This window comes from Engystomops pustulosus, chromosome 10 (genome assembly GCF_040894005.1).
Source record: "Engystomops pustulosus chromosome 10, aEngPut4.maternal, whole genome shotgun sequence".
Lineage (NCBI taxonomy): Eukaryota > Metazoa > Chordata > Amphibia > Anura > Leptodactylidae > Engystomops > Engystomops pustulosus.
In genome coordinates this window covers 75,335,025-75,362,149 of record NC_092420.1, presented here as the reverse complement: position 1 = coordinate 75,362,149, position 27,125 = coordinate 75,335,025, and the positions used below count along the sequence as shown (strand labels likewise).

Genomic DNA, 27,125 nt, shown 5'->3' with positions numbered 1-27,125 from the left:
GCCCTGCACAACTATAAAAGTTCTGCTATGAGACACTTCTGATAAATCTCCCCCTTTATTCTATGCCCAATGTTCTCATATACACTGGGGGCCATATTTGCCATAGAAAGAGTCTTTTATTATTCAGTTTGCGCAAAAAGTTTTCAGCCGCCCTCACCTGTTCCTGAAAAGGGTGCATGGGGTGGGGGAAAGGCACCAATGGATTTAACAACTTTACATCAAGTTATTCTTGTCATAATTGACTCCAGAGCCGTGGGTCTAATTTATGACAAGGCCTGCTCCTAGTCATACATTACCCACACACTGCACAGGGATAAAGGGGATGATGTGAAAAATGCTGGTCTTGATAAATGATAAATGACTGCCACTTTGTGTATATTCTTTTCGAGTTAGAATTGATATGAAACATTTTAATTACGTGTTGCTTAGGGAACAGAACATCATCTTCACAAAACTGCAAAACAAAACTCTTTGACAATTGATTTACAGTAAATCACCCACAACCAGCACATTCATCCTGTGTATGTAAATAGTAAGACACCTAAAAATCTAAATATAATGAATTAGAAAGGCATAATTGTCTATACAAGTTAGGTTACATTCACACGAACATATATATATATATATTCGCTGATATACGTCCCCCATACACTTCTATGGCCTCATGCCATCATGCGGTACCGTACCGTACCGTTCCATAGCCCGTAGAAAGAAAGGACATGTCCCATCTTTCTACGTAATATGGCGCCGTGCACTGTATATTTCTATGGAGAGGGGCGGGGGTGAGCAGCGCAGATGTTTACTTTGTGTGAATATAGCCTTAGCCTGAGAGCACACCATGCTTATAACATGCTTTCTGCAGACATGATATTGTGCTCTATTGCTTTATAGCATGTTGTCTGCATTTAGGATACTATATACCTCCCAACTTGGGCTAGAAAAAAAGGGTCAAAAAGTCCCTCCTTTTTTTCAGAAACCTCGTCCATTGTCTTGTCCCACGCCCAAAAATAGTATAATATCGACCTTAATGGCCCCTTAAATAGAATAATACGCCCCACCTGTGGCAACCCTCCCCAAAGGACCCATAAAATACCCTGTAATGCAACTCATCAACATATAATATCCCCTTTATCTACCCTGATATTGTGGCCTCCTGTCCTCCATCCTCCTGATATTGTGGCCTCCTGTCCTCCATCCTCCTGATATTGTGGCCTCCTGTCCTCCATCCTCCTGATATTGTGGCCTCCTGTCCTCCATCCTCCTGATATTGTGGCCTCCTGTCCTCCATCCTCCTGATATTGTGGCCTCCCAGCTTTCACCTGTCCTTATTTTGTGGCATCCTGACCTTTAATATGCTGCCTACAGTAAGAAAAGGATAATAGGGGATACAGAATTTGGAATATTGTATAACATCATGACCAATACTTTGTTTATCTGGAATAATGCACTGCCAGAAATCTCTAGGGGAAGCTTAAATTAACACTACTACTAGAACTAAAATTTTGTATAAACTTGTCCTTGCTTGTTCGCAGCGTGGTTTCCATATAGCTAAAAAATACTGCAGAGAACATCCAACTGAGAAGCTGAGGTTTAATTAAGAGGATTGGGCTTTTCAACATTCTTCTCCTACTCCTGCAAGTTGTCTTACATCAAACATTAGGTGGAACATTTACTTACCCGGCCGCTTGAGTTCACAAGGTCCGGAGTGTCTGACGATCAGGCAGACTGGCGTGATTCACTACGAAAGCCGGCGCGATTGCGACACAATCCGATCGCATGCACACTATTACCTATAAACACCTGTCCCAGCAGCGCGATCCCCGAAAACATCGAAAAACCCGGCGGAAATGCAGCCACGGGACCCTTATTAAATAACCCCCTAGATCAGGGGTCAGGAACCTTTTTGGCTGAGAGAGCCATGAACGCCACATATTTTAAAATGTTATTCCATAAGAGCCGTACCATATGCACATGCCCTTCCAGTAGATAGGGGCACCCGTGACACTGGTACAACCTGCAATCTAGGTCTCGGAACGCAGGCACACCCGTGACACTCTCTGTGGCGGCGCCAAGCTCACTCAACCCACCGCTTTCCATCTCCTGTCCCAGCTGGCCAGTGCGTGCGTCGGCACTCGCAGATTTAAAGGGGCACTGCCCAATTTCTGGGTTCCTATAAAGACCAGGAGCTACCAGATAGATAGCCATAGCACATGCCCCCAAGTAGACAGGAAGACACAGCACATACTCCCAGTAGATAGGTAGTCACAGCAAAAAAAAAGAATATTCACTTACCAGCGCTCCCTGCAGCCAGCTCCTCTTCGCTCCCATGCTCTTCTCCTTGACCCAGGCTTAGATGATGGCGGCGATGGCGCCCGGGTCGTACAAAGGACGTAGGCAGCGGTAACATCGCTGCCTGTGATCAGTCTAAGAGACACACAGCGGCCATCACTATTTATTAAAGATCTGTCTGAGAGCCAGATGCAGCCAACAAAAGAGCCATATCTGGCTCCCGAGCTACAGGTTCCCTACCCCTGCCCTATATGTTTATTAGCCACACCAAAGAGTAACTGACCATCTAATGTGAATGGGTTTCTCTACTCTCCGTTTATGGAAAATTTTGTATGGAACTTTATGAGCTGAGAGCAACCACCAGCCTTGGCTTTCTCGTACATGTACAGGACATGAGGACTGAGGACAATCACTAGCCACAATGATGATGTTAGGGTACATTCACACAGCCCTATGCGTTCGGGTGGGCATACCGCTGTGCGCTGGAGAGGAGGAGGGGTGACCCCACGGCCGAACACACAGGGAAAGATAGAGCATGCTGTATATTTTCCCCGTGTAATGTGTGGAACAGTGCCACACATGTGTGGCACCATACTGCTGCCGGGCCGCCATTGCCGTCTATGGCTACATTCACACGATGTATGCCCACCGTACCATAGTTCAGCGAGCATACATCGGCACTGGGGAGAGGAGGAACTGCTCACCCCCACCCCTCTCCATAGGAATATATGGCGCATGGCGTCATATTCCAGGGAAAGATAGGACATGTCCTATCTTTCACCCGGCTATAGAACGGTACTTGCGGCACCGAACTGATCCCGTGTGGCACCGTGCACTCATTTGCGTGTATGGGGGACGTATATATGCCGTATATATGTCGGCTGTATGTACGTCCCCCCATACATTCGTGTGACTGTAACCTTAGTCTGAATGGCACAAGACCGCAGAGGCCATTTATTATCTGCAGCTTCCATAAGGATGTACATGATGTCATCACAAGTAGAGAGCACAAGAGCAGGGCCGTAACTAGGAGAAGCAGGGCCCTATAACAGGCTTCTGAATGGGGCCCCCTTCCCAATTAAAAAATATACAATTGTATACTCACACATGTAAGTTACAATAACACATTTATACTCTTATGCACATACATATTGAGCATATACACACACATACAGTGTCATGTATAAATGTACAGCACATATACACACATACAGAATAATACACTATAAATACACACCATACACTGCATACACATACAGCATATATGCATCACAAATACAGCACATATACATTGCATATATGTTATATGCATATAATGCTGTACAATGTGCAGCATAATATGTATATAATGGTGAATATCCATTCTTTAGTGTGTTGTGTTGGATGACGGTGCCCTCTGACACTGTGGGCCCCAAAGCAGCTGCAAAGGGCTATGGCTGCTACCACTGTAGTTACACCCCAGCGCCAGAGCACCAATGCTGGAGGGGTAAGGTACTGCGCAGAGGAGTACTGGGTATTTATGTGCTTTATCATCTCCTTTTTATTACCTCTCTTGAAATGTGTTTTTTTCTTCATATGCAGAAATGCTTCTTTTTCATTTTTCAAAATTATATATGTATGCAAATTTATTATAATGCACATAGCAGAGAAGACACAGTAAGGCTGAGACTTCTCCAACACGGTGTAATCACACATCAAAGGTGTAAACTGCGTTCATTGTGCCTCTGACACATTTATTCTATTTAATCCCCATGACGTGAGCTTGTTTCCTGCTTCTAATCCTGTCCATCTTACTTTTCAGAGCCACTAACGCTACTTCCCATAGATCTCTGCAATGATCATCTGAAGCCACGCTCCTGCAGCTCCCCTGCCGTCTCCTCCAGCACGCTCCTGAGATGGTTAATAATCCGTAGATCTGATTCCTGAGCTCCATCATTCACTGCAGAGGTTGGGACTGTAAGAGCGCGGTTAATAGGGGTATTGGAGGCGGAGAGGTTATGCTTAGAACAGACATCATGTGACTATTAGTGTTTTGGTACCCATGCAGGCAGAATAGTTCTGTGCTTTAGTCCATACAGGGGATGGCGAGGGCTATGCTAGTATATCCAAGCAGCTATCGAAACATGTGTTGCATTGCTTGAACAGACGCCTTGGGTGGATTACCGGGGCTGGGATTGAGCCGTCACACAAACAAGGGCAGGAGGCTTGGTGTAGGGGGGATTATTTATCAGGTGGGGGTCTATACTCTCTGGATAATGCATCAAAGCACCAAGCTTCGCTCTCTCAGCCTGAGCTGTCCGGCACGTTCAACCGATGACATGGATTCTTCATTGGGGGGTCAAGAAACAGAAAAACTGCCAAGACCATGTGGGTCTAATCTGGGGTAAGAGTCATCATCATTGTCAAAGAGACCCCACTCACTTCTCCCGTCTTGTTTTTGTCCCAACCCTCACATTGTTGATGTTGTTCACATTACAATACATCCAACCCCCACCCCCTTCACACTCCTCCATAAACTCCTTAAACCCACAATCTGTGCAAAATGAATAAAGGAACGACAATCAAATTGCAAATTATGGTGTATGCTGTAAATGAAGCGAGGAGCGATGATACATCAGTGCTAGTTAATGTCATGCGGGGAGGGGGGGTTATTATCAAAAGGGTTCGTGCCTAACAGCCTCCACTGTTTTGTCATTTTCTGCATAGAAGGAAAAATCTGAGCTCCCGCTGTGCACACGATGTGGGTTTTATATCCATTGTGCATTGTAAAAATCTATATATTTTGATGAGATACTGTTTAAATTGTACGTTGCGATGAACGATGATGTCCTTAGACTATACAATTCATAGGTCCCATTCTATAGACATAGCAGCAGGCTGCAAAATGAGAAATCCAGCTGACAAGAGACTGTTCTATCTCCAACAATGGTTGTATCAAAAGGAATCTCTGCGGTATTCACTCCATGACATGATCATATACCGCAGTGTAGGGGGGGACAAAAAAGTAAACTGAGAGGTAAAACAGCCATTTACAAGGACGTCAGGCGCTCGCCGGAGAACCAGACTCATTTACAAAAGTCATCAACACGATCTTTGATCTGACATTGAAATGGTGGGGACGGAGAATGTGTAAAGGAGGAAATATCAGTCTCTGGTGTGTAGTTACTGCAAAATCCGCAAAGCCGATGGGATCGCTCGCCGCATAGAAATTCATGCGCTGAATTATGTTAATGGTTTTATGTACAGAGGAGGTTGACAAATCAATGTATTTTATCTTAATTGTTCGATGCATGGCCGCTCCGGGAGACGCTAATAGAAAGTGATTATTATGAGGATACACACAGGAAAGAGGGAGACCGCCTTCTTTTTGGCCCTGTACCCGCAATTTGTTATTAATGACCCATGAGAAACAGTCATACACACTAGAGAATATTAGAGAATAAACTAAAAATAGTGAAAACAATTCATTGAAATGACAAAATTAATGATTTATTTTACATTACGTTTCAATTTCATGCCCTTGGCCAAGACCAATATCTCGAAATCTCGATAATTTTCGGATAACGGATGGAGCCCCCCACTTTAGGTTTGATAAAATCCTAATAATTGAAAGGGTTAATAGAAAGAGATTATTAGGTTTGAGGACACAAGCTGTGAAATCACAAATCTCCTTCTGGCACAAAGACCCTTATCTGTGGCCATCTGTGTCAAGAGCAGGCAGGGATAGGGGTGACCTGGTAGTGTTAGCCGGATATCTATCCTAATGAACCTCTGCCGCCTGGATATTTCATGACTTTTCTGCATTAACAAATGTAGCTCTTATCAATTGTAGGATTAATGTTCAGACTAAGGAGGTGTCATAGGTATTCCAGAAGATGTTCTGCTATACCTGTCTGTAGTTTCTCTTCCATTAATTGTAATACAGGTGGTCCCCTATTTAAGGACACCCGATTTACAGACGACCCCTTCTGCCCACTGTGACCTCTGGTGAAATCTCTGGATGTTACTATAGTCCCAGACTGCAATGATCAGCTGTAAGGTGTCTGTAATGAAGCTTTATTGATAATCCTTGGTCCAATTACAGCAAAAAATTTTGAAAATTCAATTGACACTGGGGTAAAAAATCATTTTTGTCTAGATCTAAAATTAAACAAAAATATACAGTTGCGACTCACATACAAATTCAACTTAAGAACAAACCTATGGAACTTATCTTGTACATAAACCGGGGACTGCCTGTATTGTATTTACAGGCGGTCCCCGGGTTACGTACAAGATAGGGTCTGTAGGTTTGTTCTTAAGTTGAATTTGTATGTAAGTCGGAACTGTATATTTTATAATTGTAACCCCCAACCAAATTTTTTTTGGTCTCTGTGACAATTGGATTTTAAAAATGTGGCATTGTTATAAGAACCAGGATTAACAATAAATCTTCATTACAGACACATGTGATAACTGTTACAGCTGATTATTGTAGCCTAGGACTAAAGTACAATAAATTAACAACATCCAGAGGTCCGTTTGTAACTAGGGGTCGTCTGTAAGTCAGGTGTTCTTAAGTAGGGGACCGCCTGTATACAGCTTAGTAGGTATTAGTGTTTATTCACACAGCACAGAAATGTATGTAATTGTCCCATATATACAAATGTGGCCCAAAGAAATTACTACTATAAATCCAAGTAGCATGAATTTACTATATGAACATGCATATGTATTATTTGTAACTTCAAGGTGCTTGACCCCCCATCGAAAATGTAAAGCAGCACCCCCATTGCGCAGCATTTGTAATATTGGTTTCTCCTAATGTGGTAAATAAGTCATTCACGGATTACATGGCAAAGTAACGGTAGGGGTACCTCTCTCCCCCCCCCCCCCAAAAAAAAGGATCTACAGGCAGTCCCCAGGTTACATACAAGATAGGTCCTTTAGGTTTGTTCTTAAGTTGAATTTGTATGAAAGTCAGAACTATTATATTTTAAAATCTTATAACAATAATTTTATAGCAATTGGATTTTTACATTTTTTACATTGCAGTCTGGGACTATAGTAACATCCAGAGAGCTTCACCAGAGGACACAGTAGGCAGAGAGGTCAGTCTGTAACTAGGGGTCGTCTGTAAGTCGAGTGTCCTCATCTTATCAATTTACATTAAAATAGGCCTTTATATGGCAAATGCTGTGTGTAAACCAAGACCCGGACAAATCCAGTCACCAAGAGTAAAAAAGGAGCAACAATTACACAGCAGTCAGTTCCGTCTCTTCTTAGTAACAGAAAACTCAGCTTTGTTTGCCTGGATACGTCATCTACCAGTACCAGCCTTTCTTCCTAGCATTTCCCTGTTTCCAATTTAGCAATTATTTAATTTATGTCCTACAAGTTCTGGACCCAGAATATGACCATAGCCCCCTTCCCTAGGTGCCATTACCCGCGTATGATGAAATACACGCTTAGGGGATTTGTTGTACCTCTAGTATGGACTGAGGAGTAACTTGAAGCTGTTGCCCCAGATAACATTTATGTATCAATAATGATAAAAGTGGCACCATATAAGTTCCCAAGGGTTATGCCACTAGAAATTGTACATAGTAGCATTGACCTGCTCCTCCCAACCCCCTCCCTCCCCTCTTTCCCTCCCCCCGAATCGCTATGGTACATCTTTAATCTAAGGTGATGGGGAATTATTTTTCCCTTGCCTATCCCTTCATACTTTCATTAGGCCTATTGTGCTTCTATCTCCTTCAATTTTTCGTACATTGGGCCAACTTGCACTATCTTTAAAGGAGATCTACCACCAGGATTAAGGTTTGTAAAGCAAGCACACAAACATGCTGATCTGTGCCCCCTCTGTCGGGATCTGTTGTTCTTTGAGCTTCTTATGCCATTGTTTTTACTAAAAAATGTTTTAACGATTATGCAAATGAGCCTGAGGGGCTCCTGGCTCTATAGATGTCAACGGAGCCTAGAGCCCCTCGGGCTCATATGCATAATTTTATAACATTTTTCATAAAAACAATGGTTTAAGAAGCGACAAGAAGAGCAGAACCTGACAGAGGGGGCAGCCACTGGCATGCCTGCATGCTTGGTTTACAAACTTTAATCCTGGTGGTAGATTTCCTATAACATTTTATTTTCTAGCCAACATATTAATATGGCTTTTTGGCAACCAAAAGTTTGCCATGAAGTCATATTTTTAATGAAAGATGCATGACCATAAATTTTGGGTCATTTTATTTGTTTTAATTTTATTTGTTAATATATTCCACTGTGTCTGTCCAAAAATGTGCGCTATGTAAATAAAGGAATTATTATTATTATTATTATTATTATTATTGCATTGTGTATTGTATATGCCCTATAGGCCTTAATTGCAGTCCTTACCATATTTATGCCTAGAATAATTTTTTGCTATATTTCTCTATAATCCTTTTGCGTATGAAGATGTATCTTCCCTTTCAGCAATGTATTTGCATTTAGATCCTTACCCCCTAGTCTGCAGATTTCAGTATACAGTCTGGAGATGGTTTGTCGGTTCGAGAGATTTAAACGTTTATCTAATTAGAGATAATTTTTTGCCTCTTTGACTTGACTTAGTTGGAACATTGTCCTCAGAATAATAATTAACTGTGCATAATATGGGAAGTGTGACTTTGGCAAATCATATTTTCTACATATATGTTCAAAAGGGATTGTTTTAGCTGTTACATTATCAAAGGCTTTATGAATAGATAAGTTCACTGGGTGCTATGAAGACAGGGCCCTAATCACCATTAGGCACTGGAGGGCACGTGTCTAGGGACCCCAGTTATGCAGATCCCCCCCCCCCCACACACACACACACTTGGATCTGAGGGGATGATAGTTTATAGAAGTATAGGGATTATTGTGTGTAGGATAATGGTCTATAGAGGTGGATCATGGGCTTTTATCATTTCCAGGAATGGGGCACAAACGGTGGAACAAGGATACGGGCAGTAATAGTCTAAAGAAAGTTGTCATTAGTCAATAGGCATAAAGGCAGAGGGGAGGTCAAAGTGTATGGAAGATATAGTAAAAATAGAACAAAGAATTGGCGAATAAAGAAATTCTTAGTACAGCAGATTAAGGGGCACAGGAGGGTTTGAATAGTATATAGAGGGGGAACAGTAAGGTTATATAAGATTATGTAGACCATCAGTGCCAACCCAATTTATGATTATCACAAAATAATAGTCTTATAGTTGATGTTTGTTGAACCAAATATCATTAGGATAACTATGAGGTACTAGGGGACCCTGACAATAATTTTGGAATATAAATGGGCCTTCAGTTGCATCCAAGCTCAGTTGGGTATTGAGTCCTGCAGATATGGTCCTACACGGAAACCAGAGTCCTGCGTCTCATGAATAGAAGTACAGCCACATGTATTACCTGTATCACATGTATTATCTATCACTTCATTTAATCTACAGCAAAACTGTTGGTTTTCTGTAGTCCCATTTCTCCCCCTCTGCTGCCCTATAACTATAGGGCACCCATAGATTGGGCAGTGAGTAACTTCCTATTTCTTAGTGGGCAATGACAACTACTACTGGAGACCTGAGTGTGTTTGCAAGACATAGGAACAGTGTAATGGGTACATCCATAGGATTTACTTATAGAATACACTCATTGATCCTCTAGTGCACCTTTGTCTTGTATCCTTTATAAGGAGCACCCAAGTCTATATGGTCTATATTGTATAGCTTCTATAGCTGCATCTATTATATGTATAAGCATTATTTGAAAAAATGTTTTGACATATTACTATATATATATAACATAAAGTGATTCAAAATATATATTTTTTTCAATGTGAAGTGATAAAATCCTATGCTATTAAACTCCCTATTCTTTAGCTACATATTTGTATATATAGTCTCTGGTTAAGAGTGCGTTTCCCATTAACCATTGATATCATGAGTCGATGAGTTCCTTCCTGGAAATGCTATAGCCGGGGAATGTGGGATTTGACTTCCATGGAGACAAAACACTGAATCATTGAAAATCCTGATGATGCATAATCTATAATTACTTTTATTTCCTGCAGTTCAGTATAGGAGACCCAACATTCTTTAGCAGTAAATTGTAATTGATTTGCTCTACATTGTCTGACTGCCAGTACTCCACGTTCTCTGATCTCTAGAGCAAATACAATGTATAGTTACAGAGAAAATGATACCAATGTCTCATCCATGTGTCTAAAGTCTGGTCATTGGTTGACTAATTGAATTAGAGATATTGTTAGTGTTTCTAATTATATTCATATTAAAAGTGTTTTTTCAAAATTTTACATTTTCCTTTTATTGACAGAATATAGGATAAGCGACTAATCATTGCTTGGACCCTCAGGAGTGAAGAAAATAGGGTCCCACAAGTCCCTTAATATACTTCTAATTTATTGAAGCAATGGTTTACAAACCCAATCAGAACTTAGTGCACATAGGGTCACAACCCCTTTACAACGCATATGTAAAAAGTTGACCAATCTTAACATTTTGGGGTCTAAGTCTTGTTGCTACAAGTCTGAAATTCACTTACTACATATGCTACTAGAATCAGCTTCTTTGGGAATGGAGGGTGAGTCCCTTCTGCCTGCTTTCAATCTGCAGTTTTAGGACCTTTGGAGGAACTTCAAAGGTCATTAAATGGCTTGTGTACATGTTGAGAGAAGGAACAGATGCATGAGGAGTTCATGGGTCAAGGCCCTTCTCAGGATAACATTTGGTGGGTGGTTTGGGTGGCCATGGCCCCCTTGGCGGCTTAGGCCCCGGCTACCGCCCAAACCGCCTACATTATAATCCACTACTGCAATGTTGTGGCAACACTACCTATGCTACCACTACATCTACTTTATTGTTCAAATAAGGAAACCAGGTAATCCCTCTTGTGTTTTTCAATTTTCTGAGAAGAATTGCTGTTCATCTGTCTCACATCTGTAATATATCATCTGTCTCAACAATGTGGAATGCAGGAATGAATGCGATAATTGTTCATCATACAGTATTTATATCAGGAGGTAACTAGGCAGGAAAATGGCCTAAGGGGAAAGAAAAACCCCAACAAATTGTAAAAGTTTAGTTTAAGTTTCTGATTCAGGACAATGGTGCTCTATGACAATGTCAAGAACTCAAACATCTTCTTAGGGAGAAGATTCCTCTGCATCAGGCAGAAGGTCTCTATTTAGAACAGAAATGACAAAGAGCAATACAATATATAACATTCCTAGCTGTATCTGCTTTTGTGGCTTCCATCAGTCCAGCTTCCAGCTTTCTTAAAGGAGCTGTCCCAGTATCAACCTTGATGGCCAACACCAGGATTGGCCATCAATTCCTCTAATTTTGGAAGGCTGACCCTATAACCCGTCAGCTATTTGGCCCCAAGCACTTCTATGGGATCTGGAGCTGAAGTTATGGCTTCCGTCCAAAAAACAGAACATTGAAACTACTGCTGGAAAACTCTATGCCCTGTTTTTTGTGCAGTTTCTGAGTGCCCCATAGATGGATCATCAATGTTGACTCCTAGTTGACCCTGAGTGATCATTGGACCCCGACCCCATACAAATTCTGTAGGGCATGAATGGGAAAAGTGGACACTAGATACCACGGACATTGGAGGTTCCAACAACTTTGTTCTAATATTGGCCTCTTTCACCTGAATATATGCATATATATCATGTATTTCAGTGCCATATTTGGCCATAAAAACAAGACACTTTTTTACGTATGTCACAATATTCACTGCGTGTCCATATAAAATATTGTGGGTTGGCAAATTATGTTACTGGCTTGCTCAACCCCAAAATCGTATGCAACACATATTTTAAACCTTCCCATAGACTTCTATGGTGTGTACAGAAATACAGAAGGAAACAGACCTCGCTCACTGTACTGTACTGTGGGCCACATGGCCATTTAAATGGATGACTGTATAGCCCATTGTAGTGAATGTGGCCACGTGCTACCTCCTGTTACCATATGAAAACCTTTTAAAGCGTTTATGTGAAAGAGACCTGTCACGCGTGCTCAGCGACCCATATCGTGGTTGTGGGCTCACCCGTGCCCCTCGTGCAGTGCCCGAGCCACTCACCTGTCCCCGTTCCTATTCCAGCTCCTGTGGCTGTTTGCGTGTGTCCCTGACTCCTAGGGCACTCGCGTCGGCTGGCGTAGATTTAAAGGGCCAGCTCACCGCTGATTGGTGCAGGGCATTTCCAGGAAATATTAAGAACTGGCCTCTCCCAGCATTCCCTGCCGGATCTTTGTGCTCAAGCTGGTGTCCCTGCCTTGTGCCTGTATTTGGATTTCCTGTTGTGACCCCGGTTCTGTACTTAACTTTGATCCTGTTCTGCCTGCCTGAACTTTTTGTTAAAAAGTCTGTGTTTTAGGGGACTAGAGGTGTGTATATATATATATGTCCTCTCTTTTAACCGATTTACTGCGTGGCCGATTGGCTTCCTATGGCCTCCCCCTTCTCCCTCGGCCATGTGCTATGCCCGGGCTATGACCTAGGTTAGTACACAGCCATGTGCACGGAATCTAAGATAAGAAGGTTTCTCTTTTGAGCAATGGGCGTCAATTCATTTGAATGGCTGCCACATAAGGCAACATTTCCTTCTGTCTTTTGCACAGAGTAATGCTGGATACATGCAAATGGTAGAATATTTACTTTTTTCCACCTTATAATGGAAAGTTCCTTTCTTCCTTCTTGGTTATCTGGATTCTCGGACTTTCCCCTCCTTTCTCTTATTTGCTCAGCACTATTTCACTCCGTTGATTTGCATCTCACTGTGGGAGGTGTCTTTGTTATTTCGTCATCACTTGGTCTCTGGATTTTGTTACAATGCGTTTTTGTATTCATTATTGTAAGTTTGTTTAGTTCTTCTGATAAACATGCAAAATATCTTTGTAGCATTGCTATTTTTTACTCCTTCCACCTCCACTCATGTCTATTCTTATTTTTGTTTCAGCCTTTTTTAAATGCACTATTTAACGCACTTAAATACTGAAAAATGCTATTCATCCTCATGGCAGGGGAATAACAGTGGTGACATAAAAGGACATTATTTTACCCTTAGAAAGGAGGGGGTACTGTAAATCATTTCAGATGCTTTCATTAAACTCAGTATTGAAGCCAACAATGATAAAAGTTCTGGAAAATGTTTCCTTTGGAAGTCTATTCCATACATGGTGTATGGTGTACATCCAATAAAGATAGGGTTCCAGGCAATCAACTAATGGATATTGTAAATTTGGTGGGGGTAAACAAGTACCAAGTATTTCCATCCCTGAAGGATTGTTATATGATCGGGTTATCCACAACCATACAATTGCTCCATTGAAACCTTCCATTTCCATTATCTCATACTGGAAAACTTTCCATTTCACATTTCATATGATGAAATGTGGATGAGTAGAAATCTCTCTAAACATTTGTTTATGAGTAATAAGTGGACCAGTACAGGTTCAAGGTTCGCCCGGTTTGGCTGAACCTTATACCCGAACCTGAACATCCACTGGTAAGACCCGCAATTGGTGTTAACTAGAGATGAGCGAGCACTAAAATGCTTGGGTACTCGTTATTCAAGACAAACTTTTCCCGATGCTCGAGTGCTCGTCTCGAATAACGAACCCCATTGAAGTCAATGGGAGACTCGAGCATTTTTCAAGGGGACCAAGGCTCTGCACAGGGAAGCTTGGCCAAACACCTGGGAACCTCAGAAAAAGATGGAAACACCACGGAAATGGACAGGAAACAGCAGGGGCAGCATGCATGGATGCCTCTGAGGCTGCATAATCGCACCATTATGCCAAAATTATGGGCAACAGCATGGCCATGACAGAGTGACAGAATGAAGCTAGATAGCATCTAAAACATGCAATAATTGACCCTGACACTATAGGGGACGGCATGCAGAGGCAGCGGCAGCAGGCTAGAGAGTGGCATGGCGACATACCCTAAATGGACTCAGGCTTCAAACCAATGGGTGGCAGAGAGGAACCAAAGGAGGTGAGCAAGAAGCGCTCAAATAATATCGGTACATGATAAAAGTTTGCCAGTATATTTTGTGGATTACACAGCAGGGTGGCGACAAAGTTAACATGGAAGCCATGAAAACAACCCAAAATTCTGCCTGACACAGCTCGTTTGATAAGGGGACCATGTATGGAGGCAGTGAACTAGTAGTAGATTAAAGGTGCTGCAGTTAAAACTATGTTAGTTGGATCTTGGCATGGAGCTGGCGCTCCGCTGCCAGACGAGCTTTCGCCAATCCAAGCCCCTGTCTCTAGGCTACTCCCCAAACAGCACTTCTAAGAACCTTTTGTATAAGATCAAGTGTAGTAGCGTTCTTATAAGTTTAGGATATGCCGGGTGAGGGGAATGTAAACAGATGCGCAAGAAGCGCTGAAATAATATCGGTAAATGATAAAAGTTTGCAAGTATATTTTGTGGATTACACAGCAGGGTGGCGACAAAGTTAACAAGTTTGATGTGGAATGCCCTGTAATAGCTCTTGGGCGGTGTGCCTTTTATCGCCTAGGCTCAGCAGTTTGAGCACCGCCTGCTGTCGCTTAGCGACGGCACTGCTGCTGTGCCTAGAGCTACCGACTGATGGCGCCATGCCCACGGATGGTAATTCGGAGGAGGAGGAGGTGGAGGAGGGTTGGGAGGAGGTATAGTAGGCCTTTGAGACCTGGACCGAGGTAGGCCCCGCAATTCTCTGCGTCGGCAGTATATGACCAGCCCCAGGGTCAGACTCGGTCCCAGCCTGCACCAAGTTAAGTGTAGTAGCGTTCTTATAAGTTTGGGATATGGCGGGTGAGTGGAATGTAAACAGATGCGCAAGAAGCGGCTGATGCGCATGGAGCTGGCGCTCCGCTGCCAGGCGAACTTTCGCCAATCCAAGCCCCTGTCTCTAGGCTACTCCCCAAACAGCACTTCTAAGAACCTTTTGTATAAGATCAAGTGTAGTAGCGTTCTTATAAGTTTAGGATATGCCGGGTGAGGGGAATGTAAACAGATGCGCAAGAAGCGCTGAAATAATATTGGTAAATGATAAAAGTTTGCCAGTATATTTTGTGGATAACACAGCAGGGTGGCGACAAAGTTAACAACTTTGATGTGGAATCCATGAAAACAACCCAAATTTCTGCCTGACACACCTCGTTTGATAAAGGGACGATGTATGGAGGCAGCTATATGGACGACTTTTGGAGGTAGCAATGGAGACAACGTGTGGAGGCTGCTATGGAGACAATTTAATTTGGATAGTGCCTGTATGTGGCAGTCCCAAAAATTTTTCAAACCAGAGGAGCAGGTAGGTGGCCCTCCAGTAAAATGGAATAGATTGAGTGCCTGTATGTGGCAGTCCAAAAAAATTTTCAAACCAGAGGAGCAGGTAGGTGGCCCTCCAGAAAAATTGAATAGATTGAGTGCCTGTATGTGGCACTCCCAAAAATTGTTTAAAACAGAGGACCGGGTAGGTGGCCCTCCAGAAAAATTGAATAGATTGAGTGCCTGTATGTGGCACTCCCAAAAATTGTTTAAAACAGAGGACCGGGTAGGTGGCCCTCCAGAAAAATTAAATGCATAAAGTACTATAGCTAGAGCCAGTGGGCCCTGTCAAAAAATAGCCAGTTTCCTCTGCTTTACTGTACAAAGAGGAGGAGAAGGAGGAAAATGAGGAGGAGGAGGAGTGGATCAATTATTCAGGTTGAGCTTCCTTCACCTGGTGGAGATAGGAAATTATGAGAAATCCAGGCTTTATTCATCTTAATAAGCGTCAGCCTGTCAGCGCTGTCAGTCGACAGGCGTGTACGCTTATCGGTGATGATGCCACCAGCTGCACTGAAAACCCGCTCGGACAAGACGCTAGCGGCAGGGCAGGCAAGAACCTCCAAGGCGTACAGCGCCAGTTCGTGCCACATGTCCAGCTTTGAAACCCAGTAGTTGTAGGGAGCTGTGTGATCATTTAGGACGATGGTATGGTCAGCTACGTACTCCCTCACCATCTTTCTGTAAAGATCAGCCCTACTCTGCCGAGACTGGGGACAGGTGACAGTGTCTTGCTGGGGTGACATAAAGCTGGCAAAAGCCTTGTAAAGCGTACCCTTGCCAGTGCTGGACAAGCTGCCTGCTCGCCTACTCTCCCTCGCTACTTGTCCCGCAGAACTACGCACTCTGCCGCTAGCGCTGTCAGAAGGGAAATACTGTTTCAGCTTGTGCACCAGGGCCTGCTGGTATTCATGCATTCTCACACTCCTTTCCTCTGCAGGGATGAGAGTGGAAAGATTTTGCTTGTACCGTGAGTCCAGGAGAGTGAACACCCAGTAATCGGTGCTGGAATAAATTCTTTGAACGCGAGAGTCACGGGATAGGCAGCCTAGCATGAAATCTGCCATATGCGCCAGAGTACCAACGCGTAAGAATTCACTCCCCTCACTGGCCTGACTGTCCATTTCCTCCTCCTCCAACTCCTCCAACTCCTCTTCTTCTGCCCATACACGCTGAACAGTGAAGGACTCAACAATGGTCCCCTCTTGTGTCTCGCCAACATTCTCCTCCTCTTCCTCCTCATCCTCCTCCACCTCCACCTCCTCCGATATGCGCTGAGAAACAGACCTGAGGGTGCTTTGGCTATCAACAAGGGAATCTTCTTCCCCCGTCTCTTGTGACGAGCGCAAAGCTTCCGACTTCATGCTGATCAGAGAGTTTTTCAACAGGCCAAGCAGCGGGATGGTGAGGCTGATGATGGCGGCATCGCCACTGACCATCTGTGTTGACTCCTCAAAGTTACTCAGCACCTGACAGATATCAGACATCCACGTCCACTCCTCATTGTAGACTTGAGGAAGCTGACTGACCTGACTACCAGTTCTGGTGGAAGTTGACATCTGGCAGTCTACAATCGCTCGGCGCTGCTGGTAAACTCTGGATAACATGGTCAGTGTTGAATTCCACCTCGTGGGCACGTCGCACAACAGTCGGTGAGCGGGCAGTTGGAGGCGGCGCTGTGCTGCCCTGAGAGTGGCAGCATCTGTGCTGGACTTCCTGAAATGCGCACAGATGCGGCGCACCTTCGTGAGCAAATCTGACAGATTGGGGTATGTCTTGAGGAAACGCTGAACTATCAGATTTAACACATGGGCCAGGCATGGCACATGTGTCAGTCTGCCGAGTTGCAGAGCCGCCACCAGGTTACGGCCGTTGTCACACACAACCATGCATGGCTTCAGGTTCAGCGGTGCCAGCCACAGATCAGTCTGCGCCGTGATGCCCTGTAATAGCTCTTGGGCGGTGTGCCTTTTATCGCCTAGGCTCAGCAGTTTGAGCACCGCCTGCTGTCGCTTAGCGACGGCACTGCTGCTGTGCCTAGAGCTACCGACTGATGGCGCCGTGCCCACAGATGGTAGTTCGGAGGAGGAGGTGGAGGAGGGGTGGGAGGAGGAGGAGGCATAGTAGGCCTGAAACACCTGGACCGAGGTAGGCCCCGCAATCCTCGGCGTCGGCAGTATATGACCAGCCGCAGGGTCAGACTCGGTCCCAGCCTCCACCAAGTTAACCCAATGTGCCGTCAGCGATATATAGTGGCCCTGCCCGGCAGCACTCGTCCACGTGTCCGTGGTCAGAAATGGCGTTGGTCAGGGCACGGATGATGTTGTCTGACACGTGCTGGTGCAGGGCTGGGACGGCACATCGGGAAAAGTAGTGGCGGCTGGGGACCGAATACCGAGGGGCGGCCGCCGCCATGAGGTTGCGAAAGGCCTCGGTCTCTACTAGCCTATAGGGCAGCATCTCCAGGCTAAGCAATCTGGAAATGTGCACATTAAGGGCTTGGGCGTGCGGGTGGGTTGCACTATATTTGCGTTTCCGCTCCAGCGTCTGGGGTATGGAGAGCTGAACGCTGGTGGATGCTGTGGAGGATCGTGGAGGCGACGATGGGGTTTTTGTGGCAGGGTCCTGGGCAGAGGGCTGACTATCAGCTGACACAGGGGAAGGAGCAGTGGTGTGCACGGCCGGAGGTGAACGGGCTTGTTGCCACTGAGTGGGGTGTTTAGCATTCATATGCCTGCGCATACTGGTGGTAGTTAAGCTAGTAGTGGTGGAACCCCTGCTGAGCCTGGTTTGGCAAATGTTGCACACCACAGTCCGTCGGTCATCCGGTGTTTCCTTAAAGAACCTCCAGACTTCTGAAGATCTAGCCCTCGCCGCAAGAGCCCTCGCCACGGGAGCTTCACTAGTTGACACATTTGGCGCTGATGCACCAGCTCTGGCCCTGCCTCTCCGTCTGGCCCCACCACTGCCTCTTCCAACCTGTTCTGGTCGAGGACTCTCCTCCGTCTCAGAAGCACTGTGTTCACCCGGCCTCTCAACCCAGCTTGGGTCTGTCACCTCATCATCCTCCGATCCCTCAGTCTGCTCCCCCCTCGGACTTCCTGCCCTGACAACAACTTCCCCACTGTCTGACAACCGTGTCTCCTCATCGTCGGACACCTCTTTACACACTTCCACTACGTCAAGAAGGTCATCATCACCCACAGACTGTGACTGGTGGAAAACCTGGGCATCAGAAAATTGCTCAGCAGCAACCGGACAAGTGGTTTGTGACTGTGGGAAGGGTCCAGAAAACAGTTCCTCAGAGTATGCCGGTTCAAATGCCAAATTTTCCTGGGAGGGGGCAGACTGGGGGGGAGGAGGCTGAGGTGCAGGAGCTGGAGGAGTGGCGATTTCGGTGACATGGGTGGACTGCGTGGAAGACTGACTGGTGGACAAATTGCTCGAAGCATTGTCAGCAATCCACGACATCACCTGTTCGCACTGTTCTAGCCTCAACAGTGCTCTACCACGAGTCCCAGTAACTTCAGACATGAACCTAGGGAGTGTAGCTCTGCGGCGTTCCCCTGCTCCCTCATAAGCAGGTGGTGTCTCACCCCGGCCAGGACCACGGCCTCTGACCCCTGCAGTAGTTGGACGCCCACGTCCCCGCTCTCGTCCTCTACCCCTAGCCCTCGGGTTAAACATTTTTAAAATGAGAGTTATAGCTTTAATTTTTTTTAAACTTTTTTTGGGGTTTTTTTTTTTTTTTTGTGTTTTTGAGTTTTTAAAACCAAACGATGCTATCCTATTGCTATGGATATTTTCTAGCCAAGTATGAAAGCACACTACTATGCCAGATGAGATGACACTGAGTTATTAAACAAAATAAACGTAAAATAAAAAAGGACAAATGGCAGACTGTGCCTAATTGAAATCCAACCCCTACTAAATTTTCCCACTTCGGTCTTTGCAATGGATATGTGCGTCACTAAGCGCAAAACACAGCGGTCGCAAGTCTCACTACAAATTGCTCACAATTGGCTAGTAGATGCACTGCAGCAAGTACAGCCACCAGCAGATCAACCAGAAATCAAATATATAACGCTACTGTAGGCGTAAGTAAGCCGTTTGGATTCTCCTATGGCTATTTTCTAGCCAAGTATGAAAGCACACTACTATGCCAGATGAGATGACGCTGAGTTATTAAACAAAATAAACGTAAAATAAAAAAGGACAAATGGCAGACTGTGCCTAATTGAAATCCAACCCCTACTAAATTTTCCCACTTCGGTCTTTGCAATGGATATGTGCGTCACTAAGCGCAAAACACAGCGGTCGCAAGTCTCACTACAAATTGCTCACAATTGGCTAGTAGATGCACTGCAGCAAGTACAGCCACCAGCAGATCAACCAGAAATCAAATATATAACGCTACTGTAGGCGTAAGTAAGCCGTTTGGATTCTCCTATGGCTATTTTCTAGCCAAGTATGAAAGCACACTACTATGCCAGATGAGATGACGCTGAGTTATTAAACAAAATAAACGTAAAATAAAAAAGGACAAATGGCAGACTGTGCCTAATTGAAATCCAACCCCTACTAAATTTTCCCACTTCGGTCTTTGCAATGGATATGTGCGTCACTAAGCGCAAAACACAGCGGTCGCAAGTCTCACTACAAATTGCTCACAATTGGCTAGTAGATGCACTGCAGCAAGTACAGCCACCAGCAGATCAACCAGAAATCAAATATATAACGCTACTGTAGGCGTAAGTAAGCCGTTTGGATTCTCCTATGGCTATTTTCTAGCCAAGTATGAAAGCACACTACTATGCCAGATGAGATGACGCTGAGTTATTAAACAAAATAAACGTAAAATAAAAAAGGACAAATGGCAGACTGTGCCTAATTGAAATCCAACCCCTACTAAATTTTCCCACTTCGGTCTTTGCAATGGATATGTGCGTCACTAAGCGCAAAACACAGCGGTCGCAAGTCTCACTACAAATTGCTCACAATTGGCTAGTAGATGCACTGCAGCAAGTACAGCCACCAGCAGATCAACCAGAAATCAAATATATAACGCTACTGTAGGCGTAAGTAAGCCGTTTGGATTCTCCTATGGCTATTTTCTAGCCAAGTATGAAAGCACACTACTATGCCAGATGAGATGACGCTGAGTTATTAAACAAAATAAACGTAAAATAAAAAAGGACAAATGGCAGACTGTGCCTAATTGAAATCCAACCCCTACTAAATTTTCCCACTTCGGTCTTTGCAATGGATATGTGCGTCACTAAGCGCAAAACACAGCGGTCGCAAGTCTCACTACAAATTGCTCACAATTGGCTAGTAGATGCACTGCAGCAAGTACAGCCACCAGCAGATCAACCAGAAATCAAATATATAACGCTACTGTAGGCGTAAGTAAGCCGTTTGGATTCTCCTATGGCTATTTTCTAGCCAAGTATGAAAGCACACTACTATGCCAGATGAGATGACGCTGAGTTATTAAACAAAATAAACGTAAAATAAAAAAGGACAAATGGCAGACTGTGCCTAATTGAAATCCAACCCCTACTAAATTTTCCCACTTCGGTCTTTGCAATGGATATGTGCGTCACTAAGTGCAAAACACAGCGGTCGCAAGTCTCACTACAAATTGCTCACAATTGGCTAGTAGATGCACTGCAGCAAGTACAGCCACCAGCAGATCAACCAGAAATCAAATATATAACGCTACTGTAGGCGTAAGTAAGCCGTTTGGATTCTCCTATGGCTATTTTCTAGCCAAGTATGAAAGCTCACTACTATGCCAGATGAGATGACGCTGAGTTATTAAACAAAATAAACGTAAAATAAAAAAGGACAAATGGCAGACTGTGCCTAATTGAAATCCAACCCCTACTAAATTTTCCCACTTCGGTCTTTGCAATGGATATGTGCGTCACTAAGCGCAAAACACAGCGGTCGCAAGTCTCACTACAAATTGCTCACAATTGGCTAGTAGATGCACTGCAGCAAGTACAGCCACCAGCAGATCAACCAGAAATCAAATATATAACGCTACTGTAGGCGTAAGTAAGCCGTTTGGATTCTCCTATGGCTATTTTCTAGCCAAGTATGAAAGCACACTACTATGCCAGATGAGATGACGCTGAGTTATTAAACAAAATAAACGTAAAATAAAAAAGGACAAATGGCAGACTGTGCCTAATTGAAATCCAACCCCTACTAAATTTTCCCACTTCGGTCTTTGCAATGGATATGTGCGTCACTAAGCGCAAAACACAGCGGTCGCAAGTCTCACTACAAATTGCTCACAATTGGCTAGTAGATGCACTGCAGCAAGTACAGCCACCAGCAGATCAACCAGAAATCAAATATATAACGCTACTGTAGGCGTAAGTAAGCCGTTTGGATTCTACTATGGCTATTTTCTAGCCAAGTATGAAAGCACACTACTATGCCAGATGAGATGACGCTGAGTTATTAAACAAAATAAACGTAAAATAAAAAAGGACAAATGGCAGACTGTGCCTAATTGAAATCCAACCCCTACTAAATTTTCCCACTTCGGTCTTTGCAATGGATATGTGCGTCACTAAGCGCAAAACACAGCGGTCGCAAGTCTCACTACAAATTGCTCACAATTGGCTAGTAGATGCACTGCAGCAAGTACAGCCACCAGCAGATCAACCAGAAATCAAATATATAACGCTACTGTAGGCGTAAGTAAGCCGTTTGGATTCTCCTATGGCTATTTTCTAGCCAAGTATGAAAGCACACTACTATGCCAGATGAGATGACACTGAGTTATTAAACAAAATAAACGTAAAATAAAAAAGGAAAAATGGCAGACTGTGCCTAATTGAAATCCAACCCCTACTAAATTTTCCCACTTTGGTGTTTGAGGTGGATATGTGTGCCACTAAGAGCTAAACACAACGGTAGCAAGTCCCCCTGCTAATTCCTCACAAAATGGTACTAGATGCAAATAAAAAAAAAAAAAAGTATAACGTTATTGTAGCCCTAAGAAGGGCTGTTGGGTTCTTGGAGAATCACTCCTGCCTAACACTATTCTAATAGAACAGCCTAACGCTTTCCCTGACCAGCAGCAGCTCTCTCCCTAGCGGCATCCAGACACAGAATGATCCGAGCAGCGCGGGCAGCGGCTAGTCTATCCCAGGGTCACCTGATCTGGCCAGCCAACCACTGCTATCGACGTGTAAGGGTACCACGTCATGCTGGGTGGAGTGCAGAGTCTCCTGGCTTGTGATTGGCTCTGTTTCTGGCCGCCAAAAAGCAAAACGGCGGGAGCTGCCATTTTCTCGAGCGGGCGAAGTATTCGTCCGTGCAACGAGCAGTTTCGAGTACGCTAATGCTCGAACGAGCATCAAGCTCGGACGAGCATGTTCGCTCATCTCTAGTGTTAACCCTTTAAATGCCACAGACAAAGCCAACCGCATTTAAAAGAATGGGTCCACTCTTCACTAGTGAACACCCTGTAGCGGATGTTAACCCTTTAAATGTCACTAGTGTCAATGGGGATTGACACTCCTAGGGAAAATGATAGCGTATATTCACACTTAAAGGGTTAGCACACACGATCAGTGCTGACACCAATAGTGGGTGTTACCAGAGGAGTTTATCCAGAGCTTCTGACTGAGCTTCTGGTGTTGCTGTTCAGGTCTACTCATCAATACTAATGAATCTTTATCATGCCTTCTAAATGTCCCAGCCACACTACACAAGCTACGAGCATACAACACCCATCTATGCTTGATCACATTGGAATAAATTCATTAATTCCTGCACAACGTAGTTTGAAAGTGGACACTTATAGCAATTGCACTGTAGCTCTATTTGTAAAAATTCTTTTTGCCCTTAACATCAAGAATGACTTTCAGGAAGCCTAATGACATGAAGTCTATGCCAGAAGAAACAGATTCCCAACTGTAGATGGCCCTGTTTCAGCCTGGTTGCATTTCTTCAGTACAGTGGAGGGGACTGGTTTAGCTGTTGACTAGGGTTGGGAAGTAAGTTGTTAAACTAAATAAAAAGTGCTCTCTTTATGGAGACTTAGCCAATAAGGGTTGTCTTGCTAGATTGCGGATTGCTATATTTACTAAAAAAGGGCGTAGCTGGAAATGGGATGTGGCTATGAAGAGGGGTGTGTTTTAAAACATCACAGTGTGCACTGAAGTTGTGCTAAAAATCTCGTGCAAAATTCTGGAGCAAATGAAATAATAATAAATAATAAATGGTAGATCCAAATCAGAATTGGCTTAATTGTGATACTGCAAATCTAGGGTGTTTTTAGACTATTTTAAAGTGGCTCATTTGGCCTCGTTTACTAAGGGTCCGAATGCCCCATTTCATCGGGTTTCCCGAATATTTCTCTTTTGCCTTGAATTGCGATCGGATTGTGCCGCATCAGCGCCGGCTTGCATGCGACAGAAATCGGAGGGCGTGGCCGTCGAACAACCTGACGGATTGGGACAAGCCGCGGAATTTAAAAAAGGAAATGTGTCGCAAGATCAAGCACTCAGCAGGTGAACTCCGGCGGCCCTAGGCGCAGCAACGACACATGCAGGAACTCGGATGCACGATCTTAGTGAATCGCGCCGGACCCGAATCCTCGTCGGACAACGCACCGCGGGAACACGACGGGACCGGGTAAGTAAATCTGCCCCATTGTGTTCTTATCTGTAACCAGTGACATCAAACATCTTGTGCTTCATTTTGGTCAGCATCATTTTGCCATGTTCCCCATGGCGTCCTGCACTGTATTTTCCTGAATTTGTCCATTTCTTTTCTCAGCAGGAGCAGAGGAATCCGAACTCACCTTAGCTGCCTTTCACAGAAGTCAGACTCTCTAAGTGATTTTTCAACTTTGCAAAATGATGCCAAACACAGCCAGGCACTAAAGTAAGTGTACAATTATACTATCTGGATAAACATTTTGCTAAAAGCACAATTATCTTGGCTGTTTTTTTCATAATCTATGTTAAAGTATTAAAAGCCATTTCCTAAAACATGGAAAATGGATTTTTAAACATTAAACATTACCATTTTGCAGCCAAACATTGGGGGTTATTTATTATCATGGAAAAGTGGCAGAATTTTTTTTTCCCTTTCATGCACCTTATTTAAGTGTCGGCACCACCATTTTGGTGTTTTTACTGACACTCAAAACTTTTTTTTTGGTGCAAAATTATGGTGCTGCTTGTGAATTTGTTAATTTTATGGCACTTCTGGTTTTCCGACTCCTTCTGTGGAACATTTTGTGGCACAGAATTAGGGCAGCTAAAAGCCGGGTTAAAATCAATAATCCCTTGCGCCACAAACTTACATGCCGCTGAAAACGATAGCACATTTCCTGCACCACCCTCCGATTGTTAGCCCCTAGATAATAATATAACTTGTTATAAATTGTTTAAAGAGGTTTTCGTAGGATTTCGATATTGATGATCAGTTTGGCCATGTTCAGCCGAACTTGAATTTTTTAAACCTGTTCGGATCTGGGTACTGATTGCAGGTGTTAACTGTTTAAATGTCGCTGGCAAACTCACCTGTGGCATTTAAAGGAAACCTACCATGCAGAATCTCCATTAGAAGTAGATGTGATTGTAGATTCCTCCTTCCTGGTTCTGCCCTAATCTGTACTTTATTAAGCTACATTCACACTACAGTATGGGGACGTATGTACGGCCGACGTATATGCGGCCGATATACGTCCCCCATACACTTCTATGGGCTCGCAGCGTCCTACGGCAGCGGTACGGTGCAGCACACGTCCTATCATTTCCCGTATTACAGCGCCGCGGCCATACATCGCTATGGAGAGAGGCCGGGGTGAGCCGTGCTACGGTGCGGCGGGCACACGGCAGTATGCATGTAGCCTTAATCTTGGAACCTAATCTAACTTGTTAGAAAAATAATGTGAATAATATGTAAATTAACTGTAGAGGCTACTTGGGCGTGGAGTAGCCTTAGCCACCAGTGCCCGGCCAGGCTAGTACACACCCCAGTAGCCAATGCAGTTAATTTACATATTACTAAATTAAGGTTTTTAACAAATTCGGTTAGGTTCCAGGATTATTATATTACAGATAAGGGCAAAGGCAGGCAGTTGGAATCTACCATCAGATGTACTTCTGATAGTAGATTCCTCATGGTCTGTTTCCTTTAAATAACTATGGCCGTGCTCATGGCTGCACACCACCATTTTGGGGAGGGCCATCACTCCTCATCATATCATCTTGAAGAAATAATCCTCTCCAAAATGGCAGTGCCCTCCAGGTCAGTGCTGGTGCACAGTCACTGCAATCTCAATGTGTATGTTAGCATTTTAGAAGCTAACACCCTCATTCTGTGCCACCGGTCGCAGGCGTTATCGATGAGAAGGAGGAGAAGGAGATTTCAGTACCACTGATCTCTCCTTAGAACATCTTTTCCATTTGATCTGCACAAAATTTAGTGGATTTTCACACATTTACGGACCCAGTTGTGCTTTTGGATAAACACCAGCCAATTACTGAAACAGATATTGGATTCCTGCATAAAAAAAAAATTGTTTAAAAAAACCTGTAAGCGCTCTACACTATACATATGGAGCCGCATATTTTACATTGTAAATAAAGGTTGCGTAAAGTCTTAGATTAAAGTGCTAAAAGCCTATGTTCTGTCCTCATGGTTACAATGTGCTCTGGGGAAATATTTAGATTTGTCTTGCTGAATATATTAGGAAACAGAGACTTTCAAATGGTTTTTCTTTAATATGATGTGAAATTGGAAATTCTCTCATTACCATCCAGAGAGCTGCAACAATAAAGTGTCACTACGGAGCCTTTAGTAGATACACAGTATGTGTGTTAGAGTTATGCAGATTATGTATAAGGTTTTGTAGGTCACATGTGCTATTTTTGAATATGCTGATTCACCTCAAAAGTTGGTCCAAAGCTTTCGATAGGTCATGGTGACATAAGGGGAACTCCCCCATCCCAGCGCTATAAGAAAGCTTCTGTAACAGGACGGCAATTATTACACAAGAGCTCAGCAGGCAATGCAGACGCCATTATTGGCACAGATTTTTAGTTGGCACTAGGAAGGTGCCCTATCCTCATTTCACCTGTAACTATATGTAGGGCACATCACTAGTGCCAGCAGAGAGCTTCTTTAAGCCCGACATGGCTGCTTGCATTGTCTTTTGACCTTTTGTCAAAAATTTTGTATCTTTTATTTGGGGATCTCACAATATTGGAGGATGCATTCCCCTCTTTTTTGTACACTTTTCCTCCCCTTTAAGTGGATACAGCTCTTAGGACAGTGATGGATACAAAATCATTGTAATAATTGCCGTCATTTATTCGAGTGATTGTGTTGGTTAATCAAGGGACATCACTTCCTGTTTGTATGTTAATCAAATGACATCACTTCCTGTCTACATCTGTAGAAAACATCACTTCCTGTTTGTGAAATCCCTCCCTTTCCATATCTGTGTG

The 27,125-nt window shown here is 43.9% G+C and overlaps 1 protein-coding gene across 2 annotated transcripts in view; it reads left to right on the top strand.

Moving 5' to 3' along the window:
- The first annotated feature begins 4,068 nt into the window (after positions 1-4,068).
- The window catches only part of LOC140104842 (regulator of G-protein signaling 8-like), a 48,002-nt gene continuing 24,945 nt past the window's right edge, over positions 4,069-27,125 (top strand). The window contains exons 1-2 of one of the 2 annotated variants that reach the window (XM_072128587.1): positions 4,069-4,672; positions 24,442-24,549. In XM_072128587.1, the coding sequence (XP_071984688.1) occupies positions 4,545-4,672; positions 24,442-24,549 (236 nt within the window). In that variant the 5' untranslated portion in view covers positions 4,069-4,544. The remainder of the gene's footprint in view (positions 4,673-24,441; positions 24,550-27,125) is intronic. The other variant, XM_072128588.1, reaches the window with a different exon arrangement.